At 46.3% G+C, this 25,080-nt stretch overlaps 2 protein-coding genes across 2 annotated transcripts; both read left to right on the top strand.

Annotated features, from left to right (window-relative positions):
• The first annotated feature begins 4,301 nt into the window (after positions 1–4,301).
• On the top strand, positions 4,302–15,061 carry LOC113506466. The gene is made up of 2 exons (XM_026889313.1): positions 4,302–4,983; positions 14,964–15,061. Exons 1-2 carry the CDS (start codon positions 4,620–4,622, stop codon positions 15,059–15,061), a joined length of 462 nt encoding a protein of 153 aa, XP_026745114.1. The 5' UTR covers positions 4,302–4,619.
• On the top strand, positions 8,804–25,029 carry LOC113506465. The gene is made up of 11 exons (XM_026889312.1): positions 8,804–9,113; positions 14,964–15,057; positions 16,505–16,690; positions 16,773–20,121; positions 20,430–20,436; positions 20,520–21,163; positions 21,314–21,509; positions 22,413–22,589; positions 22,937–23,040; positions 23,536–23,594; positions 23,674–25,029. The coding sequence occupies exons 3-11, from the start codon at positions 16,596–16,598 to the stop codon at positions 23,807–23,809; spliced, it is 4,767 nt and encodes a 1,588-aa protein (XP_026745113.1). The 5' UTR covers positions 8,804–9,113; positions 14,964–15,057; positions 16,505–16,595; the 3' UTR covers positions 23,810–25,029.
• The last annotated feature ends 51 nt before the right edge of the window (positions 25,030–25,080 follow it).

The raw sequence follows: 25,080 nt of genomic DNA, 5'->3' as shown, positions 1-25,080 counted from the left end.
ACTGTGTCTTGATGTCTTGCAGCGCTGCTCTTGGGTTTGGCCTTGAGTTTATTTATTATTGGATCCCAAGTAGGTGATATCTTCCAGCCATCTTCTCTATTGAAATTAGGGTGTTTTTTAATCTCAATAGCCTCGCGAAACATCCTAGGTAGGAATTTGGATTCTTTAGCGAGGATTTGTGGTTGGTCAAATCTAATATAATGGCTGGAACCTTCAGCATGTTCGGCGACTGCAGACTTCGTTGAGCGGCGGTGTTTGACGTCAGCTATGTGTTCTTATATTTAATACATGCAATCAGCACAAGTTTGTATCGATACTTAAGAGAAAACAAATAAATTCAATTAGGAAACAGTATTTTTTGTGAACCCACTCCTATTGCGTTTCTAAAAGAAAATCTCGAACTTCTGAACATTTTCGCTTCGAATTTCTTTTTAGTCGATATAGTTCTACGACAAAAAGTTGCCGGTTAAAGTTGTAGAGAATTTAATTTGCTACGTAAAGTGTCGTCGTTTTATTGTCAGATAGGTAAATAGTTTGGGAGATATATTATCGTAAAATCATTATTTCACCCCCCCCCCCCGTGGAGTGGCGACCCCACATAAAAAGTCCTCTAAAAACGCAAGGCAAGGTCTAAAAAATGTAACATTTCAATGGACTATCAGTCAAAATATTTATTTTAAAAAAATAATCAAAGCAAGCATTGTCACAACATAGATATTGCTCACACTTGAAAATCAGGCACCGCTCGCGACTATTTCCAGTACAACAAGCATAGATGGGAAAGAATATTGGTGAGAGTCGGATTCATAGATTACTTATTTACAGAGTAATTATTGTAACATGAAATACAATTTTTTTGCATAAGCTAATATATTAACTGGCTTATATAAAAATAAATATCTTGTGCCTTATCTGCACACTCCCAGCTGGCAGGGACGCCGAAAACATTTTTGATGCCTTATATCAATGATTGTTTTTGCATTTAAGTGTACCTACATATAATTAAACTACTTTGTCAATATATTAGTTAGAGTTTTGTAAAATAAAAACTGTATTTAAAATTAAATAGATTTTTATTTTAAGGGTAGATAAACAGGGTAAAATCGGGGAGCCCTATCTGAGGCTTCGCTGTTCATTCGCCTGTCCGTCATCAGGCTGTATCTCATGAACCGTGGAAATAGAAGTAATAGAATGTATTTCCCACCCCAAATTTGTTGAAGAAATGTCAAACTCGGCCCGTTGTTATGTGATTAACTCACTGAAAATGTTCCCTCGTTTCACACGTATGTTGCTGTGTATAAAGTATGTATGGTGTTTCTAAAAATAAAATGGCATTTACATGAAAAAGAACTACTGACATTAATAACATAGTTTCTCCGATATCTCTCCGTTTTATTGATGCATGAATATTAATTTCACAACGCATGCGTGAGTTTACTGAACAGAATACTCATAGGAGTCTGCATTGTTCCACGTAAAGGCGAGTGCCCACTGCAGTTGTTGGCCACACGTAATCGACGGATAACTTAACCTAGAATCAGACTTTATATCCGAGTTCAAAATGAAATTTAAAAACATAATGTTATGTCTCTTACTGTGACTGTGAGTGTGTGAGTGACTGGGTCACTTCACTTCAAATGGCTTGCAAGTTCAAGGTTTGTTATAATTAAAGTATTTTCGCGCGGCGGCGGCTTGCGCTTACTTGTAATAAGTAAAAGCAACGTCTGCACGATTCTGCTGATTAACTTCGATACGGGGAGCTTGCTCGATAGATACTACCTCTTCGTAAAGTCTATTTTATATTATTTGTTTTGGTACTTTCAAAAAGTAAACAAACTAAGGGAGATTTATGGGCAAATACATACTTATTAATTAATAATAAAGACTTTGTATTGATATTAGGTTTATTAAAATCAATACAAAATAAACGATATACATAATTTTCAATTTTTTTTGACTCGCGACCTCGCCCCGTCCGGTCATGATTAAGGACTCCGATTGGGTCTGAAACTAGTCGGGCAACCCCGATAAATACGCGTGAGTAAACAATCATAAATAAAGTGAAAAAGAAACATCATCATGTCTGCCAAAGTCGGGAAACGTGCCCAAAAGGCTGGCTGCATTACCACGTTGTATGGCAATGTTAATTCTTTGAGAAAAATACAGACCAGCTTTCTGATCATGGGTAGAGTCGACCAGACGCTTTGCGAGAGAGAGATTTGATTTGGTGAACTCTGACTGCACGGATAGCCGAATGCTATAGCACAAATATTCACCAGACAACACTTGTGCGACACAAATACTTAAAACATTAGTGAGGTAGTCGTCACTAAATACTTTATTCTTGTTCCACATTGATTTTTAGTTGCCAGTTGTTGTTTCATCAAGTCGGGTGTACTGGTGTTGATTCACGGTCACGATACGGGTACAGTACAGCTGCCAGGATAACACTTGCGCAAAGGAAGTGAGCCGCCTTCGCCGCTCGACATTAGGTGGCAGTTGATCTTATTCAGCGGAGGACGGATTTAGATGGGGAGGGGAGTATGCTGTTTGTGAGTCACTGATCTAAGTCCTACAGTATATTGAAACATACGAGGACAGCAAGTACTACTTATTCTTTACACCGTAAAACCACATAAGGAACACCAAACCCCAAAAAACATTTTATTTACTCGGGATCGAACCCGCGAAACATCGTTCTCAGTGGGTTTGACGTGGTGACCTCAACCGCTCGGCTATCTGTGCAGTCCGTTATTGTTAAATTTCATTGTCGTTCAAGTCGTTTTTACGTGAAAAGTTACAAACTTTCATCGATCTTTACTTACAAACTTTCGCTTCTATAATATGTATTAGTAGGACGTTGTTCAGTATCTAATATGTATATGATGGTATTCAATCACCCCCGCTGCGGAGCTGATCAGTCACGTTGTGAGGACATGGGCAGGTTGGCGGGTATTGGCATTCACATGTAGTGCACACGGGGTAGTTGGAGCGGACTGCGCGCAGCCAGCGCGGACCACAGCCAGAACTGGGTGACGGCGACGCCGCGGGCTGGCACCGCGCGCCCTCGCACAGGGACGCACTCGGCACGCGACCACTGCTGCCAATGACTACCACTGAAACTTCTACAGGACACTACTCGTCAGCTGCACATACAGCTCACTTTATTATTAACTATATGCATGGAGGTACGGAACAGAAACGAACATAAAACAGCAGAAATACCTGTTTTTTTTTTAGTTTACCGTAACTTTATTAGTGGTCGGTGTAGGTCGTGTCGGGTCCGGGCCTGTGCAGGCGCGCGGCGGCGGCGGCGGCGGCCGTGCCTAGCACGGGCGCGGCAGTGCACGCCGCCCGCCGCCCCAGCGACCACTCGCCGCGTGTTTTAAAACAGTGAGCACAAAGCGAGTCGAGCGCGGGGCATGTGGCCCTCTGCGGCCTGCTACTGCCAAAGCCGCCGGGGAGCTCCGCGACCATGAACAGCGGCCGCTCCGACGCATCCACCTCCACCGACGACGTCAGGGTCAGTTGTCTTGTTTGTCAATATAGGGTTTTAGGGTTCCGTACCTGTCAGGCGAATAGGAACCCATTATACAGTCTCAATTGAGTTTATTGCTTGTTGAGGCTTTAATCAGCTATAACGTTGCTGCAGAGTCGTCCGCTGTGCCTGTTCTATTTCACGCACCCGTTCGGCGTGCTGTCGCCGGAGCCGCCGACGCTGGCGGCGGCGCCGGCTCACATCGCGCGCGCCTTCGTCAACATGGAGCCGGTGTCGCCGTTTGTGTGGGGCGCGGGCGCGGCCGCGGCCAGCTCGGACGACTACAACACGGCCAGCTCGGAGTCGCGGCCCGGCTACGAGCTGGGCAGCGCCACGGTTCACCGCGCGCCCGTGCGCCTGGCGCCCGCCGCGCGCCCACGCCGCTGCACGCTGGAGTTCGGCGCGCGCGACTCCATCTCCTCCTCGCTGTTCTCCAGCGACGTGTGGCTCCCGTCCAGCTCCAGCTGCCGCAGCCCCGACTACCCGCGCCGGCTCGTGCCCTACAACAAGATCCTGCCGCCGCTGCAGCTGCCCTGCCCGATAGACTCCTCTACTAACCTGTCAAGTTCCGATGACGTTTGGCCTAAAAAGTGCATGAATCCGGAAAAGTTCTCGCTCCCACCGATCGAATTACCCTCTGTGAAAGTGAAAATAGTTCGTCATAAAAAATGCAGCCTGAGCTCTGAGGAGTTGTCGAGCACGGAGAGCGCGGCGCTGCGGCCGGCGCGCGCGCGACGCCGCCTCGGCGTGAGCAAGAGGCGCGCGCGTCCCGCCGACCTGCGCCGCCTGCTGGCGGGCCTGCTGCGCCGCGCGCTCGCAGGTACCACTTACTCTGCATCTGTCTGGTGAACACACAGTATCATGATTTTAGTAATCTTATAGCTTTAGCCAAATAGAGGTTTAACCTTAACACAATCATTGCCATCCAATTTATAATTTTTGCGGTCTCCAACTTACCTCTTTTGACGAGTGAGTTTTGATGCCAACGTGACAGCGTCATTGTAAGTATTCGTGCGCGGAAAGATAGTGTTTATTGATCGTTGGTGGCGCGGTGCGTGTGTGAGGTGGTGTTGTGGGCGACATGGGCTATCTGCTGGAGAGATGTCCCGTAGTGCACCACTGCTGCGGACTGCCGCTGCGCGCGGCAGCGCTGGGAGTGGCCTTGCTGGGGTTGTGTCTGGCGGCCGCGTACCTGGCGCTGTTCAGCCAGGCGGGCGCGGGCTGGGTGCGCGAGCTGGCCGGCGGCGGCAGCGTGGCGGCGGCGCTACGCTACGTGCACGGCGTGCTGGGCGTGCTGCTGGCGGCCCTGCACGCGCTGCTGCTGCTGGGCGCGGCGGCCGAGAGCGACGCGCTGTGCGACGTGTACGCGTGGGGCATGCTGGCGTGCGGCGCGGGCGCGGTGGCGGGCGCGGCCACGCTGGCGGGCGCCGCCGCCGCCGCCGCGCGCCTGGCGCCCGCCGCCGCGCTGCTCGCCGCCGCGCTGCTGGCACTGCTCGCCTCGTGCTACGCCGTGGTGGTGGTCGTCAACTACAGGCTCACGATGCCCTGACTCCTGCTTCCGTAACGTGTTCGTTATTGTATTGTTTTTATAAGCTTATGAATTATGTACAATGTATTTTACTTTTTATAATAAAAGTAACACTTGCACAGAAATTGCGTTTCAAAACTAATAATAAACGCCACTAAAAATAAAACTCTTACTCTGAATAGCTATGTAGCCACCACATCACCTAAAACCAATAGAAGGCTTATACAACACAGCAACATACCTACACAAGTCGTGGTGGACCCTTAAGAATTACCGAACATGTAGATTTTATAGAGCATTGTACCTATATTGTTGCGTCGCTAAGCAATCATTTTTTCAGACGGTGAGCGCTTTTTCTGCCGAGTCACAATATATCGAGCACGTTGAGGCAAGCGGCCTTATGTTACATAGTGTATTTCTATAAGAACTACCTACTATAATTATTGTGAGGTACTTATGTATATGTAGAGACAGAAATAGACAAAAGGATTTTAAGGCAACAATAAACAATCCCGAGGTATTGCTGACTAAGATAACACACAACTTTGCGTTGTGTTTTTCAGTACTAATAAATATGAAATGACCATTTTAAACCATTTATTTTTGTTTCACCTAAGTAAAATATTACGGAAAAATCCGTATACAACTTTAGACGGTTAATAAAAATCAAATATTGAATCGTAAAGCCTTCGCTAATAGTATCGAGAACTGACTTCGAAACAACACAACAGCGACCGCTGCAGGCATGCGGGGGTATCGGAGTATCCAACATTTGGGTCACCTATTTCCTTAATGATCTGTACGTCACGGCCGCCGAGCCGCCCCTGTGCGTGCCGCCTGCGACACACTTGCCGGTTATGATAACGTTTTTACGTTTGATGAACCCAAGACATTGTTAAACGGATCAATTATACTTTCGTTTAATATGACTATAGTGGCCTGGCTGCTGTTTACTGTACAAGTGTCGTACGAATAACTACGAATTTACCGGCAATCACACATGGGTAGGACGCCTGGCTAGGCGATTGTAGGTGAAGAAAACAACTAAATGGTGGCCAAGACTTGGACGGCGAACTCCCGGCAGGTCGAGGATGAAAAGGGCAGACGATGTTACAATGATAACGCCAATAGTATGGATGCGTAAAACAAGAGCCGGAGAAGAGTGGCACAAACAAAGGGGGCCTCCCTTGCCCAGCCGGGGGCTATTAGAACTTGATGATTCGATAGTATATCATTAGTCGTTTTCCAGACCACATGTCGATTTGATTAGTAACCGAACGAAAACCCGACTACAAAACTTCGTAACGTACCTGAAAACTTCTTATGTAAAATATAAGTAAGGTCAATTAATATAAACTTCCTTATTTGTTTAAGCTGGTACGGTATTTTCACCGCCTTTCATTTGATGTCTATATAATTTTTAAGGTAACGGTTATATCATGAATACAGCCTCCACTTTCCATGGCTATGCGATATACGTTATGGCGATAGGCATTAAAATTTACTAATAATCTGTTTCACTACCACAATTCAAAGGAATTCACTGCTTTTTACATGACATAGTGCGTTCAACTGTTTATGCTACACATATAGGTAGGTTCATAATAACATATTATAGGTATACACTCGATAATCATGCAGGTTTGTTTTGGTCTCGGCTGTGACTGCTTCAATAAAATAAAGGATGTTTGAATGCTAATCTATTGAGGTAGCAGTTCTTTATATCGTTATCTGTAATTTCTTTCCAAACCCCTCGAGAGGCGGCTTTCCGATTAATGATCACTTACCTCGCCTTTTAAAGAATGGCCCTAAATGACAGGAGCGAAATGATACTATAAAAAGCTACCAAAAAACTCTGAAAATAGGCGCTTTAAAATTCATGCACCTTTAAAACCAAAATGTCTATCCTATGGACAGTGCCGTATTATCCATAAGGCACGTTAGGATAGTGCCTAGGGGCCCACTATGACCAGGGGCCCACCACCAAAGTAGCATCTAAAAAAAGCTCGATAAATTTTTCACTGAATGAAAATTACTTGAACCAAGGGGGCCACTCCTTTGTTGCCTCGGGGCCCCTGGGCCCCTAGATCCGGCCTTGCCTATGGAGAAGAACCGACAAGAAAGTCCATAAGTTACTCTTGCAAAACTAAATTATTGCAAATTAATCTTAGGTAGGTATACATTATAATTAGGTTTTTGGAAAAAAAACAGCAGTATTACGCAAGTAGTGCCGAGATAACATGCATGAAACAGGAATTAAGACTCAGCATGTCTGACGTGCAATTATATGCTTCTGTAGAGTGTGTTGCAGAAACAGGATTCTGCTATTTACAATGGCCGATGAATTAATGACAATTGGATTAAATTTGAAACTACTCCTATTCTCCTCATTTTTCCCACCCAATAATTGGAAATTCAGTACAGCGTGGAACACTCACGGTCAATGTAATTAATTTCCACTTTCTGTAAGACATTGAAATAGCAGAATTAAGGCCTTGGACTATCTTACATTGCGCGAAAAACTATTCAACACAACATAAGGAACGTTTTCATTTCTTCAGAATGTTAAATATGTTTATTATTAATTTCCATTTCAAGTATGTTATTTTTGACTTCCGCCCCAGTTTTGTGTCAAGTAATTATTACCTGTGATTGGTACTTAAATATTAAGCCGTTTGGGTCGGAGTTATTAATAGCTCATAAAGTTCGCGCCAGGCGTGCCGACTATGATCGCCACTTTTCAAAGTTTTATAACTTACTTAATAAGCAAAGTATCTTACTATCTTGTCTGCCTATCTTGTTTCAATTACTTCTCAAAGGGAATTTTAAATCGTCGCCTAGCACTAAATTAAATGGAATCACAGGTAAAAAAGAAAACGCTGATAGAACCACAATATGCGCTATAAGATCTAAACTGCTGCAAAGCCAACGGTTGCGGTTGATATTCTTGTGTAAGGCGCCTGCTCAGACGGGCAGGGCTTCTTACTGATTGATCTCGAGGTAAAACGTCGCGCGGCTGTTTTAAATATAATTATATGGTCCAGTAAAATTATATCCGTGGTGCCTGATAACAGTAATAACTGAACCTAACTCAGTTATCAATCTCTTTTCTTTGCTACAACTAGCTCGGTAATTAGCTATTTCCTCTTTTGTCTCTAGCTATGGAATGAAGTGGATAATTTTTTCTCCTTTACTTCTTACTTCTTTTTTTTACTAGTTATGATCAATTTCGTTGCGGGTTCCAAGGCAGTTAATTGTTTCCCCTGGGACACAACGAACTTAAGTGTTTCGATGGTTTTTGTTGGTTTCATTGGACATCCTGGCTAGCAGGAGCTGCAATGACGGGCATGTGTGGCGGGCTAGTCCCATTTAAAAGAAAGAGAAAAAGTATCTTGCTATGTGCTTAACACTTTCTACTTTTATGATATTGCATAGTGAGGTCTTCGAGGCTCGAGACATTAGCAATATTTTGATGCAGTGGCACAATGCAGTCCGGTCCTAGACAAACATATGCCTTTTAAGGCAGCTCGCCCGTGAGAAACGGCGCGATCACCTTATCAAGTAGGTAGGCAGTGTAGTGCCGGCACTCTCGGTGTTATTGCATAAAGTGTGGAAGTAGAGTGTCGGTGTCCTCGCGCGAGGTGAGCCGGTGGCCGGCGTGAGTCATCTCATTGAGAGCGGGCGCGCATGCGCCGCGCGGGGCGCCGCGCTCGCCGCGCTGTCGCCGCCCGCCGGCCGCCAGTGCCAGCCGGCCACCGCCGCGGCCACACGCTCCCGCTCCGCCACGCACACCAGTTAGAGCCCCATGGGCTGAACTGCGACGAGCGTCCGACGCGCGCGACACGACCACCGCCACGAGACTGAGTCGTGCTTCCGGATAATCCCGCCTGGGTGTCGAACACGGCTCTACTCGAAACCGGACTAACTGAACAACAACAACAAGGAAACTGTGCCAGCTGTTGGACACTGCTTCGTAGCCGCGGATTGTCAGCAAGGCAAGGGCGCGCGAGCCGCAGCCGGCAGCAGCCGCCGGCGACCTTGTCAGAAGTTAGTATCGATTGAGTGCAGCAGCAGCAGCGGCGGCGCGGCGAGCTGAGTGTTGTTGTGGTCGCGGTCGCCCGGACACCCGCCGCGCTCCGCACGCCGCACTTTGTTGACGCATTCTTATAAACCGAATCACTGCACTGACGAACCATCCCTTTGTTTGTTTATACATATTACCACACTGAATGGTATATTTGTAATGAGAATAATAATTATTTAAACGCTACGAATAGATTCTGTGCGATGCAGGTCTAGTCTTATTGTCTATTTACGTAAGCACTAGTTTAAAAATCCTTCCTCTTGACTAGTGACGTCACCTTTATAATACCTGCAATAAACACCTCTCAACAACGGATTAGCGACGATAACATCTGTTATCCAGATGATATGAAACATGTCTCAATACTGTCCTCAACCACATTTGTTGAGATCAGTTCTGTAACTTCATACAACGTGCGCTGCTAAACTAAATAATACAAAGAGCAATTCATTCGTGTTGACCTTCCTCACAGGCGCCAAGCAGGCGTCCAACTTTGAGGAAAGTCATTTCTTAGCTTTTGAGAGGGAGAAGACTCCGACTCCAAACCTAAGTGACCTTGGTTAGGTAATGTAGAGCCATAATAATGTCGTATAAAAGTTTTTCGAAATGTATCTTTGTTAGTTTTGTGATAGTATGTTTTCCTGGCACTTTCCTTGAGCACCACTTGTTCTGCTCGTTGTCGGCTCGTGGCTTTCATTTCATGAATTCTCCATGTAGCTACTTACTACTTTTTTTTCTCTTAAGGCCGATTTTTCAATCGCCAGATAACTTTTATTCGACGAATATGTTTGACATTTTGACAGCTTTTGTATAGAAAATGCGTCAAACGGCCATATTTATTCCTTAGATAAAAGTTACCTGACGATTGAAAAATCGGGCCTTAATGTTATAAAAAATAGGCCGCAGATCAAATCTGGTTCTTTTCGCTACTATTGGTTGTAGCGTTATGCTACAAAGCTAGGTGTTGAGTAAACAGATTATCTGACTACATTTTAGTGTTAGTATTCCAACACAATAACATGTTTTGATATTTTGGTATCGCACCAGCAAGTCCAGAGACCACCGCGCTGAATCAAACCAACTCGCTTGATGATAATGGTAGAGCTCCTGCAGAGCTGTTACATCTATACAACTCTATAAATAACAAACACTGAGCTATTTGTGTTTACATATTTCTCTCCGCAGCTCAGACACGTTTGTGTTGCTATTTGCACTTCGACCGTTAACCGAACCTATCCATAATATAAAATATTGTGGAAGTCGATCTTAGCTTGTTGTTTTAGTTTCATTACAGTCTACACGTAAAACTGTTTTTCTGGCGCTGTTATTGTCAAATTTATGTTTATTTTACTAATCCTTATGAAAAGAATGTTATCCTTGTGTGGCGGAGTGTTTCGCAAACATCCCAATCACATGCACTAGGATACCCAGACAACAAACTTTGTGGCTCACACAAATGCTTGTCCTGCTTAGGGATCGAACCCACGATACCTCGCGATCAACTGGTTTCGCGTGGTGGTCAGTTAAGGAATTAATAAGTCATAAAATAGTTTACAATTATCTTATGAACTTGTTTGTCGTCATAGATTTCATTGTTTTTGAAGTTACTTATAGCCATATAGACTCTACCTATTGAACACAGACGTGCCAATGCCAATGTAAACACCCCACGGTGTTGTAGTCAAAACAAACTATTACATGTTATGTTATCATTCCATCATCATTGGCCTAGCCTTTTCCCAACTATGTTGGGGTCGGCTACCAGTCCAACCGGTTTCAGCTAAGTACCAGTGTTTTACAAGGAGCGATTGCCTATCTGACCTCCTTAACCCAGTTACCTGGGCAACACGATACCCCTTGGTTAGACTGGCTGTCAGACTTTTTCAAGCTTCTGACTACCTGTAACGACTGTCAAAGATGTAGGAATAACAGCCGGGACCCACAATTTAACGTGCCTTCCGAAACACGGAGGAACTCGTTATGACGAAGATGGTCACCCATCTACAGACCAACCGCGTCAAGCATAGCTTAACCTGTGATCGTATCACTTATGCGGTTATGGCTTAGCCACGAGCTCCTCATGTTATGTTATCATTCCATCAACTGAAAATATAACGGACTAATAATTAAATTTTCAATGAAAGTGCAACACAAATTACTAGAGTACCTCCTGTATGGTGTGTGGCGCGATTTCACGCCGACTGCAAGTGAACTGCAAAACGACTTGACGTTTGGTTTGCAGTTGAAATTCGATCCGTCTGTCTGAAGTTATTTAGTGTTAGAGTCCCGTATTTAGAAGTTAATAAAAAGGGATCCTATTACTAAAACTACGCTATCTGCTTGTCTGCCAACGTTAGTACTTTACAATAGTTACGTAGTATAGTAGTAGTGGTATAACCACTACTAACTTTAAATTTTGTTTAAATGGAATAAAACCCAGAAGTCCCCCCTAAACAAATATTATAATGTTTGCTTTTGCCGTTCTTATAGATAGATAGCACGGACTCGCACTCATCCAGTTGTTATCTCCCGTCTAATCGGTAACATCTACGTGTCATGCTGTGTCATGCGAACATCGATTCCATTCTGCAGCACGGCAGGGAGCTGGCGTGCACTCTGTGTGGCCACTGTGGGCTCTATCTTATTAGGGACTTACAAAAGGTAAAGGTCAACCAACAACCTTATGACACTGGATGTAAATCTTGGTGAGTTTTCTTTATACAAATACATATTTAAGAACTATTAAATAATGAAATGACTGATTTATTTCGGTATATATTTGATTATTTAGTCTATAACTAATTGTAGAGTAACACTTGTTTTAGTAGCATTCTACTTGTATGCTGAGTTTTAAGACGTAAAGAGACACAAAAATATATCTTACCTTTTTTAAGTAAGTACCTATACAAATCTGCACAAAATATAATTTATGAAGCTGAAGAGTTTGTTTGTCTGAACGCGCTAATCTCAGGAACTACTTTTTTATTTCAAGAATTATTTCAACGTAAGATAAACCATTTATTGAAGAAGGCTATATAAAACATACCTTTACGCTATGATCAATAGGAGCAGAGCAGAAATGGGAAAAGTTCCAAAAAACGCGTAGATATTATCACATTAGCACAGAATGTAGGAGATATTATTGTTTTATTAAAATAGCTTCACAGATAAATAATTATTGTAGTAGCGCGGTAGGGAGGAATTTTAATTTATCAATCATTTTGCAGTCTGATCTACTCTTAGCATTTTTAATTTGAATACCCAGTCATTACGTCTATTCTTGTAAGCTGTAGGTTTTAAACAGCCTTGTCTATGAAACATTTTGTTTTTGTTTATTTTGTAGTCTTGAGGCAAAGAAGCGTTCGCCTTTAATGTTAATCGATGGTGCACTAGTTAGTATGTGTATGATATTAAGCGGGCAACAGCTCGTGGAGAATAAGTCACTCAAATATTGTTGTCGGAAAAAATGTTGAATGTACTTTATCTTAATGCCGAAGATAGTTCGCCAAAGTTAGATTGTTATTTTTATTCTGAACCGAAAGTGTACAAACAGAATGCTATTACGAGTGTTACTGTTAGTGGGCTGTCTGCTAGTCCGTAGTCGTGTCGTTCATCAGGCTGCGTGTCTCACGACGTGTGGTGTGTCTAGTAGGTACACAGTTTTAAAGATGATGTATTTCTGATGCATCCGTTGATACGGTCTTAAATTTGAAAGGAGATAAAATCTTGTTGCAAGTTTTCGCCTAGCATATTTGTGCTGAACCGTAAGTGTCGCGAAAAGACTCGCTTTTGACCGGTTTTTCCTGTACATCTTTTCATAGCACAATGGTGGTTGCGCTTCTAAGCCTGTCGGCAGTGAGTGCGGGCTGCGCGCACAAAGCCCGCGGTGTTAGGTTACGCACGTCACGGCATTGTGCTGCAGCCGCGCGGCTTGCTCAGCCTGCTCTGCTGCGCTACTCAAACCCGCCCGGCTGCTTATATCCCACTATATAGCACATATTGTATATTTTCGTATATCCCAATGCACAGCATTGGTTTCCCCTGTCAGACCAATTTATTATAAAGAGGGGGACAACTCGCGGCCGCAGTACGAACACACTGCGTCAGTGTATGTGGCGGCCGATGACGTCATCACTCGTTTATTCACTTAAGTCAATCTTGCGTGCGCCGAAATTGCAAGCGTCTTGTTGCTAATATTAAGCGCTTAGTGTCATCACGTATCGTTCAGCTTTGAGTAATCTGTAGATAATCGTGTTGCGAAAACAATAATGCGTGATGGAATATTGATAAGTGTGTGGGCGTCTCACCGTAACTGTTGTGTACACTCTAACTAATACATTGATTAGAACAATGAACTGCATAAAAACTATGTAGAGCGGGCCGTTATCTGGCTGGCTCCAGCGCGCGTGCTGTGCGGGCTGCGCTCTGCTCTCAGCGGTATAGAGGACACCTTCGTCGGCGTGCCGATTACTATAACTGTAGCGAATCATATGAAGACTCTTGTTGGTGCCGCATTCTTTTAATTATTTAACATTCGCTTCTCGGCCACTCCACCATGCACACGCCTATACGTTGAAGTGGTTGACCGAGAGGCCGCGGCGAGTGCGAGCGGGCGAGGCGCGCCCTTATCCGAGTGCCACTGAAATAGCCGCGTGACTCAGCTACTGCTTCATTATACATATTGTAAAGTCTCCTCCAGCGGCCTTGTTGCGCTCCCTTTAACGACCGCTTGCCGCGGGTTCTTGACGACGCTCACTAGTGGCGGGTTCATTGTCGTCTTTATGTACTTACTTAACTACTAGTAATAAGAGAAGTATACATAAATGGATAAAACAAAACACAGCCTTGCATTGGCAAATGGTTTTAAAAATATCAGACCGGAAGTGCTGCGCTCAGGAAGTGTGTGCGCGGGTGACAGCGCGACCTCCGCGCGGCTTGAGCGCTGCGCGTGCGCCGCCCGACACAGAACCAACTAGTATGTTGTTAAAATTTAACTGGTTCTGTGTCCCGCTCACGTCACACAACTTATCTGTCACGATTGACCGCCAGAGTATAGACATACAGGATGTTGAGCAGAGAACTAGTCACGCAGCCATCTACACTCATGTGGAGACAGATATCGGTGGTCCACACGAAACGAGCATCCAGCGCGAGTCCTCTACAACAATGATATTTGTGACCAAATCAATTTTAGAACTGTTGCATTATATGTATTTTATAACATTACAACAAATTGCCAGGTTTCAACTTATTTATGACAAGCTTAAAATGTATATTATTACTTAAGTTACAATGCGACCTTGATGGATGTTTAAAATTCTCTACCAGCGATAAAAAAGTTCTCTCGTTTTAATGGTTATGAATGTCTACATGCCGAAATGTTAACCTTAACATATCGTATTAATAATCCATCGAAGGCTGCTCAAGTTTAAGGACGAAATTGCCATTCCTGAACGGTAAGAACCGATCATGTTCATACATTTACCAGATTTCAATTCTTATTTGAATCTTCATCTTGCAATGCCTCTTTCTGTATCATGAATTATTAAATAACAAACGGTTAAATAACTTTATAGGCGTTAGACTATTAATAAAATGTAATGTAACAGATAATTACTTGGTGGTACTTATTTTAGCAGGACCTTGATATTCATCATATATTCATTTATGAATGCGTCCAAAGCATCACCTAACAGTGTATCACTTTATGACCCGCTAGTTCTTGTGCAGTAACACCTAAAGGAATGTATAAACTGTGTCAGCTGTTTGACAATGACTCGACGGCGATGAGAGTAGTGAGCGTGTTGTTGCAGGGCGCGGGACGCAGGCCGCGTCGCCGGCGCTGCGCGAGGCGCTGCACACGCTGCGCGACGCCTGGCCCGAGCCGCGCTCGCTGCTCAGCCGCTGGTGAGTGCCGCGTGCCGCCGCCTGTTACACGTACTGAACCCGCGCCCGCAGCCATGCGCGTCGCGCCGGCTCGCGTGCAGCGCGCCCCCTGCTTTCCTGATACATACTTCGCCTGAAGTAATTATGGAATATATCAATGTAGTCCAGCGTCGAGCTCGAGCTGACGTGTGCGCGTGCACATGTGAGACCAACGCGGGTATAATAGTCGACGTCGCATTACAAATACTATTCAATCTTCGAAGTATACTCAAGTGAATTGTTTCTAAACAATGAAAGATAGTGTCAGCTGTAGAGTCGCCAGCGCGAGACTCGGCCGGCCTGCAGGTAACAGACGTAACAGTACAATATATTGGGAGAGCAGCTCACTCGACACACGGCACACACTCAACCTTACCAGATCACTATCTGGTAAGGTCGCATCTGACCGTATTTCTAATTCGTCTAATCAAGCGCTAATTTTTTTCTGCTCTCTGCTCTATGGAATGCAAATTCATGCGTTCCGTTTATTCATGAGAATTACAATGGACGACTTAAGAGTTAAAGATAAGTCTACATGTAACGAAGTAATAGACGCGTGTGGGTTCAGTGCTTCAGTCAGAGTTCGTACAGGTTCGTATGGGACTCCCGCCGCGCGCCGCTCCCCGCGCCACAATACAAAGCTAAGTCTCTGTTAATAATATGAACTCAAATAAGACAAAATAGTGTTGTGCGGCGCGCGGTGGTGACGCAGCCCGCGTCCGCACTTCTATTCCCGGCTCGCACGTCTCGCGACTCGCGACACCGCAGCCCCGGTACGACGTATATCATTAAATATTTCATTAACACACTACTTAAGAAAAAATGTCGTCGAATAATTAATGACAGCTGTGGCCGTTTTAAAAAGGCTATTGCGATTATACTTACTTTCTTGTTTAAAAAGTAATCGAAAAGAAAGAAAATAAACTTACTATAAAAAAAAAACGCGTTATGTTACAACGAAAGAAATTTAACAATTTATATTAATCCATATCATATCATATTGTTCCTCTCACTATTTGTGATCGACCATCTAAGTGATCTAGCGTGACGTATGGCGGTCCGCGACATACTTTACATATTTTCTATCTTTCTTAGATAGCTTCGCTCTCCGTGTCCGCATATTTATAAAGCGCACGCTCATGCTGGAGAAGTGGAGACACACATTGCAATGCGTGCGTTACTCGAGCGCGCAGCCGCTTAGCGATTACTGCTCACATGCACACACACACACAATGCCTGGTCTTCAAACAAGGAAACTTGTCTACAGGGAGCCGCAGTGCTTAAACCCGAATTATAAACATTGTAAAGACTCAATATTTACTTAGTGTACTTATTGCCTTTATATGTATGCATATTAAAATTTATAATGAATAATAATATGTAAAGGATTTTTTTTACGGTCATTACTTACTTTTGTTTCTGTTTCCAGTCGTACAGTAAGTCGGCCCTACGTGGCGTGCGATCCCGTCTCTGAAAAAGCCGCGCCACCCGCGCCCCTGGAGCCCCCCGCGCCCCCCAGCATGGAGCGCGCCGCCGCCGAGCTGCCGCCGCAGCCGGGCGCCTCGCCGGGCCTGCTGCGCCGTCGCTACTCCGTGCCCGAGACTATCATGAGAAAGTTGGTTCCCTTGTCACTTAACCAGCGCGATAGCTAAGCCCTGCACCGACGTCATTGTGACCGCCATCGTGTCATATTTCAGGTATCGTCTCGCGCAGCAGCGGTCAGACTCCGATGAGAGCGCCCTCCCGACAAACCGCACGGCGGCCTGCGCGTCACCATTGCGCGACGCGGGCAGCTCGCCCACCGACACCCCGCAGCGGGGCGCGCGCCGCGACCGCGAGCTCATGCGCAAGTCGGCGCTCATGCGGCGCATGTGGGGCCGGCCCTGCGACCCCTGCCGCAGCTGCTGCTGCTGCGGGGCCGAGCCCTACGAGCCCCCGCCCGGCGGCGGCCGCGAGACTCGCTCACTCGACGGCTCGCGCTCTGAGCTGCGTCAGCTCTCCAGCAGCTTTGCGTCCTCGCGCTACGCTCCCGCAGCTACTGCTGCCGGCTGGGCCACGCCTAAGCGACAGCGTTTGGACTCTTCTCGAGACTTCCGAGCAAGCGATGAGATGCTACGAGCCGCCATGAGAAATAGCTACGATCGCGCCGAAGAAATTCGCCATGACCGCGTCAACAGGAATGAATTTTCAGACTCTACATACCGTTCACAAGGCCAGGAGCCTTCGTCGTACTTGGAGTCAACGACAGATAGGTTCACAGACAGTGATTCTCCAAAATGCGAAAGTAGGCAGTCGGCGGATGCGGCCACTATCGAAATCAAATCCGATACAGCTGACGACCTCGATGTGCCCACTGGCCCTGCAGTGCCTTCTGAGCCCTCAGTGCTCACAGATGAGCGTACTCTCTCTGACTCCTCAGAAACGTACTCAGTATCCTACCCTACGACTAAGGATAGCAGTGTGGTCGCGAGAGCAGGGCACCGGGAAGAGATTACTACGAGCGCCCACATTGACGGCCGCATCAGTGAGCGCTCCGCTAGTGTGCACCACGATGACAACGATGCATTGCCATACGAAAAACCATTAAGTATTCAAACACCTTCGTACGAAGTGTTAGAAATTGTTGTATCTGAAACATTGAACGTCGGTTCAGTGCCAGCTATCAGCATGCAGCCTCAAGAAAAATCTCAGGCTCAAACATTAAAAGCGCCCATTTCGAATCAAAAACACGGACAGAATATTAATATTGATGAATATGTTTCTAACATTCTAGTTGAAAGTCTCAATTCTTTAACTGACCAGTTAGAATGTATGAATGCGTCAATAGGTTGTGATAGAAAAGTAAGTATAGTGGAAAAGGAAATTAAAGTAAAACTGCAGAACACGGGTGTCAATACCATTGTACATTTGAGCCCCACGTCAAACAACCAAATTATATTCGGCAACGAAGAGTTGTGCAACAACGATGAGGCCAAAGACCCGTGTAACAATCTGCAAGACGTGGTCACCATCCGCGAGGAGCCGCACAGCGTGGAGTCCAACAACAACCTCGCGTCGGCGTCGGCGTCCGCGAGCTGCGCCTGCGACCCCTTCGACCTGGAGCACGACGCAGTCAACCAAGCTGTGCTACAACAGATACAAAAACTGTTTCAGGACGAACTGCACAACCTCGACCCTAAGATACAATATTCGAATCCAACTTTGCCTGAAATATCTCACATAGAAATATCCAACGTGACTGACGTGTTCATTGATAATGAAAATGAGATAGCACTGGCAGGCAAAGATACTGCGCAAGCACAGGTCACTTCAGAATACGAATTTATTAGCGGCATTGGCACTGGTAACTACTATCCTAATTACGATGACAACCCTGTAGTGCCGCGCTTCTCGGCGTTCCCGCACACAGATTCCATGGAGGTGAACACGTCTTCGTCTGACGATACGGACCTAATGGGTTCAGACTGTACAAGTCTTGTCGACAGCCTCGATGACCCTAATTCGCCCAGGTCGGTTCTGTTACGAAAAGCTTATACTAATAGGCGCGGAGAATTAGTCCGCTCTGCTATAGATGTCCTCGACTTGCTGCCTGAAAACGTGCACAGCGAGGAGGCTACCACACCCAAGGATAAGGGCGAGTCGTTTTTCATAAAAATAAAAGATGATTATGACTGTGATAAAGAGAACGTAAATGTCGCCGATCGCATGCCGGAGAAAATTAAACAGAGGTTGTATCGACGACACCGCAAACGAGAGCAGCGCCTGGAGAGCGCGCGGCGCACGCGCGGCAAGCAGCGCGACGTCGGGCGCAGGCACGAGCAGCCCGCCCGCGCGCGCCGGGACGCCGAGCGGGACTGCGTGGCCATCGTCAACGCGCTCATCGACGACGTCATCACCAAGATAGCGCAGGACGAGTACAAACACATGCGCATCAGACGCAGGCCCAGCAAAATGGTCGCCTCCAAGTCTGATGACAATGTTACAAAGAGGACTTGGAAAACAGAACTAGAACCAATTCATGACAGAGACCCTTTTAAATCAATAAAGAATAACATTTCTAAATACGACACGATTCATTTAGGGAAACAGAAAAGCGAACGACACCAGATCCACGGTAAGCTGTCGTTGTTAACGCGACCTACGATCGCGACTGACGACCGCGCCGCCAAAAGAATATATCAAAAGTCAGAAATTCACGATGGAAATAAATGTATTGAAATATTAGAAATTTTAGAGTATGTAAATGGTTCGCAGAGTTCCTCAGAGACAACGAATTCAGATGAAAATCAAAATCTTACTTTAAGAAACAAAAAATCCCGAATCCCAATACCAATATCTGAAAAATTTCAAAGATCTCCTCCGAATACAGATTCGCCAAAAAGTAAAATTAGGCCTCTTTCCCTCCCACGTGCCACCGAACGTAACGGCAACACGAGTCAACTGATTGCCAACATGCTACTGGAGGCACTAGCCGACTCCTCGTCGTCAGCCAGCGCAGCTCCGCCCCCCACCCCCCGCCGCGCCTCCGTGCCCCACGCCGAGCCGCGCTCACGATCCAACTCGCTGCGCTTTAAACAGACTTTTGATATCATTCCTGAGGAGAGGAGCAGCCTTAGCCTGGACTCTGGCAACGAAGACCCCAACCACAACCGACGTGCGTCCGCTCCCGATATCGTGGATCAGTGTCGCGAGTCTACCGACGTCGAGTGCGATGACGCCCCCAGCCAAGTGACGCTGGCCGCTTGTGCTTCACCAAACAGGCTGAAACCCAACAGCGATACAGTTCGGAGGTGCAGAGAAATGAAAAGCGCCGGCACGTCTCCCATCACTGACAGCGACTACGATAAGCGAGCACTGCGGTCCAAGAACCAGACGACGATGACATCCCCGAGCAGCAAGTCGGCGGCCACCAGCCCCATGCGGCGCGAGGCGGCCCCGCAGGCGCGCGCCTGGCCCGCCAAGCCGCGCGCCGCCGACGCAGGTATCTCTCTGTCGGTCTCGTGCTCCCCGCCACTGCTGCCGCACCGCACCGCTTCCTCCGTGCCCGTGGAGTAGCGCCCACTCGCCACACCATTACTACGCTTGCATTTCAATTCGAGTAGTTCCACAGGACTGCGACGATAATATCCCGAGGGACCGGATTACGGCGGCACTTTACTAAAATATATTTTTTGATAGTTATTATTGCGTGCCGTCCGCATCACAGCACTAGTGAGCACACATGTCGTTAAAGTTATGGCCGTCGCCGTCGTGCGCGGTTCGCATTTACCTGTTGTAGAAACTTGTCCTTCACCCGCGACCAGCACCCGTCATTAAGAATAAAATTCTATTCACCTATTTATTTGTTACATTAGAAATTAGGCCAGATTATATTATATTGTAAACAATATTTCGAATATTAAAAGATTTAAATTATACCTAAACGTTGTTTTATTTGCGCTAAGGTCAAAAACAGAGGACTCGCAGGTCAATCAATACGGAGTACGAGCAAGCAAAGGAAGCGTTGCGAGTCGAGCGAGCCGAGCGGGCCGCGCGAGCAGAGCAGGCCGAGCGAGCCGAGCGGGCTGCGCGAGCAGAGCAGGCCGAGCGTGTCGAGCACGACGAGCGGGCGGAGCGCGGCGAGCAGGCGCAGCGCGCCTCACGAGAGAGTCGCGAACAGCGTGCCCCGCGGAAGGTATCGCGGCGCGCCGTGCCCGCTCGATCGCGCTCTGTGGAACGTAGCAATACGCAGGGAAGTGAAGAGCCTTCCGAACGGACCTCAGACGATGCCAAGCACAAATCCACTGAAAAGCGAGTTTTGAGGACATTCTCGTTAGACCGGAGTGATGAGGATGCTAAACAAGCTCCATTCGTGAAGCTTCCCGAGTTCCGAGGTGGCGGCGACCCCGGGGGTCCGTTCTCAAGTGACAGCAGCGAGTCGGGCGGCAGCTTGCTTTGTTCCCTGGCACCCAAGTGGTTGTCGCAGGGCCGGGCGCGGCGCGCAGCCCGCCGCCGCGACCAGGAGCGCGCCGGGCCCGCCTCGCCACCCCCCGCCGCCGCGCCAGTAGCTCACGCGCTCCCTTCTCAGTCTACCTTGGATCCCTCGACAGCTGACCAGCAGCCGCCAGGTAACACTTAGGTATAAATACGAGCATAAAAATTATAAATGAGCGATACTTTATTCTGTTAGCCCCGTAAAACGTGTTCATAGATACTTGCGTATCATTAATACGAGTATACCGTAAGCGCCAGCTGCTAGTGGTGCGGACTGCGGGTGTGTATCAGCGTGGTGTGTGCAGGCGGCTGGTCCGTGACGGTGGCGGGGTCGTGCCGCGCCGCGCTGCCCGCCGACGTCGAGATGCGCCTGCGCTTCCCGCACGAGCGCGACGCCGACCTGCCCTGTCAGGTGCGGCTTACAACACAACCTTACACACCACCTCTCTCTTTTGTTACTAGTACTTAAGCGTAGTCTGTATAAAGTAGCCTTCAAATATGTGTAGAATAGTGTAGTATATGGTAGCAATCAATTCACATCACGGTGTTTCATGATTGGACACAAATATGACAAAAAATTGCTGGGAGTAGATAGATGCGGGCAGCCCAAGACCGGGCCGATTTGAGCTACGAAATAAGGCAGGAGGCTGATATGGGTGGCAATACTAAAATACAGTTGGGCTCAGGCTGCAGCGAGGGGCTCTATGGACGTCATTTTTATCGATAAACATCCACAATTACACAGTTTTACTGACTTACTGGCAGCAAACAGCACGGCAAAGGCGAACACCATAGTGCACATTAATGTAGGTACACGTAACGGATTACATTTTTTAACACATATTTAAGAATAACGTGCACACGCTTTGTTTGCTTCAACGGCTACGAGAAGATACAATTAGTCCGAGAAGTAGAGGTTGCAAAAATTTAAGCGCACCCGCAATGTGTACCCACAACTTACCTCTACCATAGTCTTTTTTTTACGGGGGAACTCTTCACGGACGTCCTCCGCCCGGGGAGAGGCGGAGGGATGTGCCGGACTCTTACCGGCTAAAAACCCCCGGAGCGTCTCCTCGCACGTCGGCATGCAGGGCCGCGTGAGTCCTTCCTCAGCCCCGCACTAATGCTGGCCCGGTCAGTCCGGGCGTCGCCACGTGCACACGGTAGTGAGGACCATAGCGATGTCAGGTCTGGACTGGTAGGATTGTGGACCATGCTCGCTCGTATTCGTATACTGTTCGTATTCGTATGACATAATTATTAAAAAAAAATATGCAGCACATTATTGGATTTCTTCCGATTGGCGAGATGTTGTGTATAACAAAGTAGTGTTTAGAGTTAGTGGTTGATGAATAACTGGGCAGTGGCATGGCAGGAGTGCACGTGCCGGCACTGCGCGACGTGCGCGTGCTCGGCGCGGTGGCGCGCGGCCGAAGAGCGCGGGACCGCGCGCGGGGCCGAGCGCGCGCTGCCGCCCGCCGCGCCGCGCTCCCAGCGCGACTCCAGCAAGCTCACGCTCACCATGAAGAAGGAGGCTCTTGGTAACATTTCACTCACTAACATATCTCTACGTCACGGTGCACACTTCTCTATGCTCCTACAGAGCTAATAGCTAAGTGCACACGCATTCAGATCTCAGCATTGTTTCTTACCTACAACTCTAAAACTTACATTAGATATCATTTTAAAAGTGTGGACTTATGACTTGGCTTACAGTAGTAAATAAAGCGTCTGTCAAGTTAAACAAAATCTAAATCGGTATATCTGTTCGAAAGTTACATTGCCACAGAAAGACACACAAAATTGTAACAGCCTCTCGTTTCTGTGGGGTTCATAATATGACAGAAGGAAGGAAAACATAAGAGTAAAAGTATTTTGTAACTTTTAGACTCTTCTATTCTTGCATCAAAGACGTCGAAGAAGTCGGGCGAACCCCTGCCGGACGTGGAGACGTATCGCGCGTCGCGCAGCAAGCTCAAGAGCTCCGTCAAGGTACAGCACCGCGACTCCCGCCACGCACGCGACCCGGCCGAGGGTGCGCGGTAACGACACTACACCAACACTGTCCAACATACACATCCTCCTACCTTCTACAATAAAAGAATGTGAATTTGACATATTCATAAATAACATAAAACCGCAAATATAACTGTGTGTGTGTTTAATTCCAAAACGCTTCTGCTAACTTGTTTATATTATATCAACGTATTATACTGGGTTAGTTGGAACCGGGTTAAGCCCGCTTGAAGGTCTTCTAAATAGTTCCAACTAACTGCAGTTTCCAGTATAAGCTGAGGCGCGCGACAAAAACAGGACTTCAAAACAATGAGATTCCAAGTAGATGTCTGATAAACCTTTTATTTCGGACATGTTTAGCTCAAACCTAAAATTTTAGGTGAAACATGTTCCAATTAACAGTATCATAAATACATCCTGATTATAGTTGGTCCTTAGCAAGCATTTACACCTAGAAGGCGGTTGTTTCAGACGCGTCGGGGGTACTCCCTGCACTGCTGGCTGCCAGAAACCGAAGTCGAACCTCTCAGGTACTGCAGCTGCTGGTGTGTGTGTGCGTTTGTGTGTGTGTGTGTGGGGCGGGTTGTGAGCGCATGTGTTGTGTCGCAGGCCGAGTAACGGGCTGTCGGTGCTGGGCAGCGCCATCATCCCGGAGCTGAAGCCGCGCGTGCCCACCATGAGCGAGCGCGACCTGACGCGCGTCTACACGCCGCGCCACTACCTGCGCCACTACCTGCGCCTCTGAACCGACCTTATTAATAAATTGTTCATATTTATAGAATATATGACTTTCATTTGTCTGAAGTTCACCTACATAGCGGAACGTTGATCGTTGTAAAGCTAGTCGGAGACTAGCGATCTACGAGAGCAACGATCTGCTCCAAGTATCCGTGTTCGAGTATAGAGACAGAATCCTTCCGAGTCGTTATAATATTCCGATATTCCACAACTTTCACACAATGTCATCTAGCCATCTGACATTATCTCAAACTTAGCAGAGCTTGTATTACGAGTACTAGACAACTGATAAACATACATTACTAAACCCCTACAATCTACATGTTATAGATAAATTACCCCAGACACAGACCAAATGATCGTGCGCATTACACAACCATTTGTCCTGGGTGGGAATCGAACCGACAGTATTATAATAGTTATAGCAGCGCTATATAAAGCTTTGGTGTCATTGATTTGACACACATATTCAGTTCTGTAATTAACATATATATATTAACATTCAGTGAATTAATTAAAAAATCTTAATATTTAAAATCTTAAAATATTCTACTTTGAACAGCCTGTACCTACGACCTGAACCTGTGATAATACTATGCCGCCAAAAGACCGAACATATCACATGAGTGTCTCGAGTGGGGTCAGTTTCCCAGGGTGGAAGGCGGGGAGGCTGGTCATAAGATTAATGAATTTGCAAAACGACGACCAGTCATTAGAAACGCGAGTGTGGAGGGTGGACTTTACCTAAACCAGCAATATAAGTAACACATAAAAGGAAGTGAAAACATTATGTTCGCATTCCTGTTCAATAATTTCTGCTTCTGTGGCAGAAATCTGATAGTTTGGTCTGAAAGCTATGTTTGACTGTCTCGGTGCCCCTTAATGCTGAAACCCACTTGATTTCCCTAGTAAAAAACTAACATCTGTTTTAAATCACAAAAAGCGATGATCCGTGTTCCACTTTCATATTATTTTACTTCCCTTATCACTTATTCATTTAAGTTAGAAATAATATAAGATAACCGATTAATTGCTATAATGTCTTCATCAGGCGTTAATTTACAATTTCGTACTGGGTTTAGGTGTTTAATCCCAATAGCTCTGCAACGGGATCTGAGTCGTTTTTTCTCGCTAGGTCGACGGAATTAATTCCACGCATATCTTTAACATGTATACTCATAAACATAAATTGCTTGTTAATAATAGGCATACCTAGTTTGCATTTTACAACTTGAACCGTGTATTATGAGTACGCGTTAAAACAATCATAACTCACTT

This window comes from Trichoplusia ni (genome assembly GCF_003590095.1).
Source record: "Trichoplusia ni isolate ovarian cell line Hi5 chromosome 16 unlocalized genomic scaffold, tn1 tig00004214_group15, whole genome shotgun sequence".
Lineage (NCBI taxonomy): Eukaryota > Metazoa > Arthropoda > Insecta > Lepidoptera > Noctuidae > Trichoplusia > Trichoplusia ni.
This window is presented reverse-complemented; position numbering and strand designations above follow the sequence as displayed.

Excerpts from the sequence above, each read along its gene's own strand:
- LOC113506466 (XM_026889313.1), top strand. The coding sequence starts at position 4,620 with ATGGGCTATCTGCTGGAGAGATGTCCCGTAGTGCACCACTGCTGCGGA. Across the intron at positions 4,984-14,963 it reads CGCCGCCGCCGCCGCCGCGC|GGCGCGGGACGCAGGCCGCG; the intron begins GCCTGGCGCCCG and ends GTGTTGTTGCAG.
- LOC113506465 (XM_026889312.1), top strand. The coding sequence starts at position 16,596 with ATGGAGCGCGCCGCCGCCGAGCTGCCGCCGCAGCCGGGCGCCTCGCCG. Across the intron at positions 16,691-16,772 it reads CCCGAGACTATCATGAGAAA|GTATCGTCTCGCGCAGCAGC; the intron begins GTTGGTTCCCTT and ends GTCATATTTCAG. Across the intron at positions 21,510-22,412 it reads ACCTCTCTCTTTTGTTACTA|TGGCATGGCAGGAGTGCACG; the intron begins GTACTTAAGCGT and ends ATAACTGGGCAG.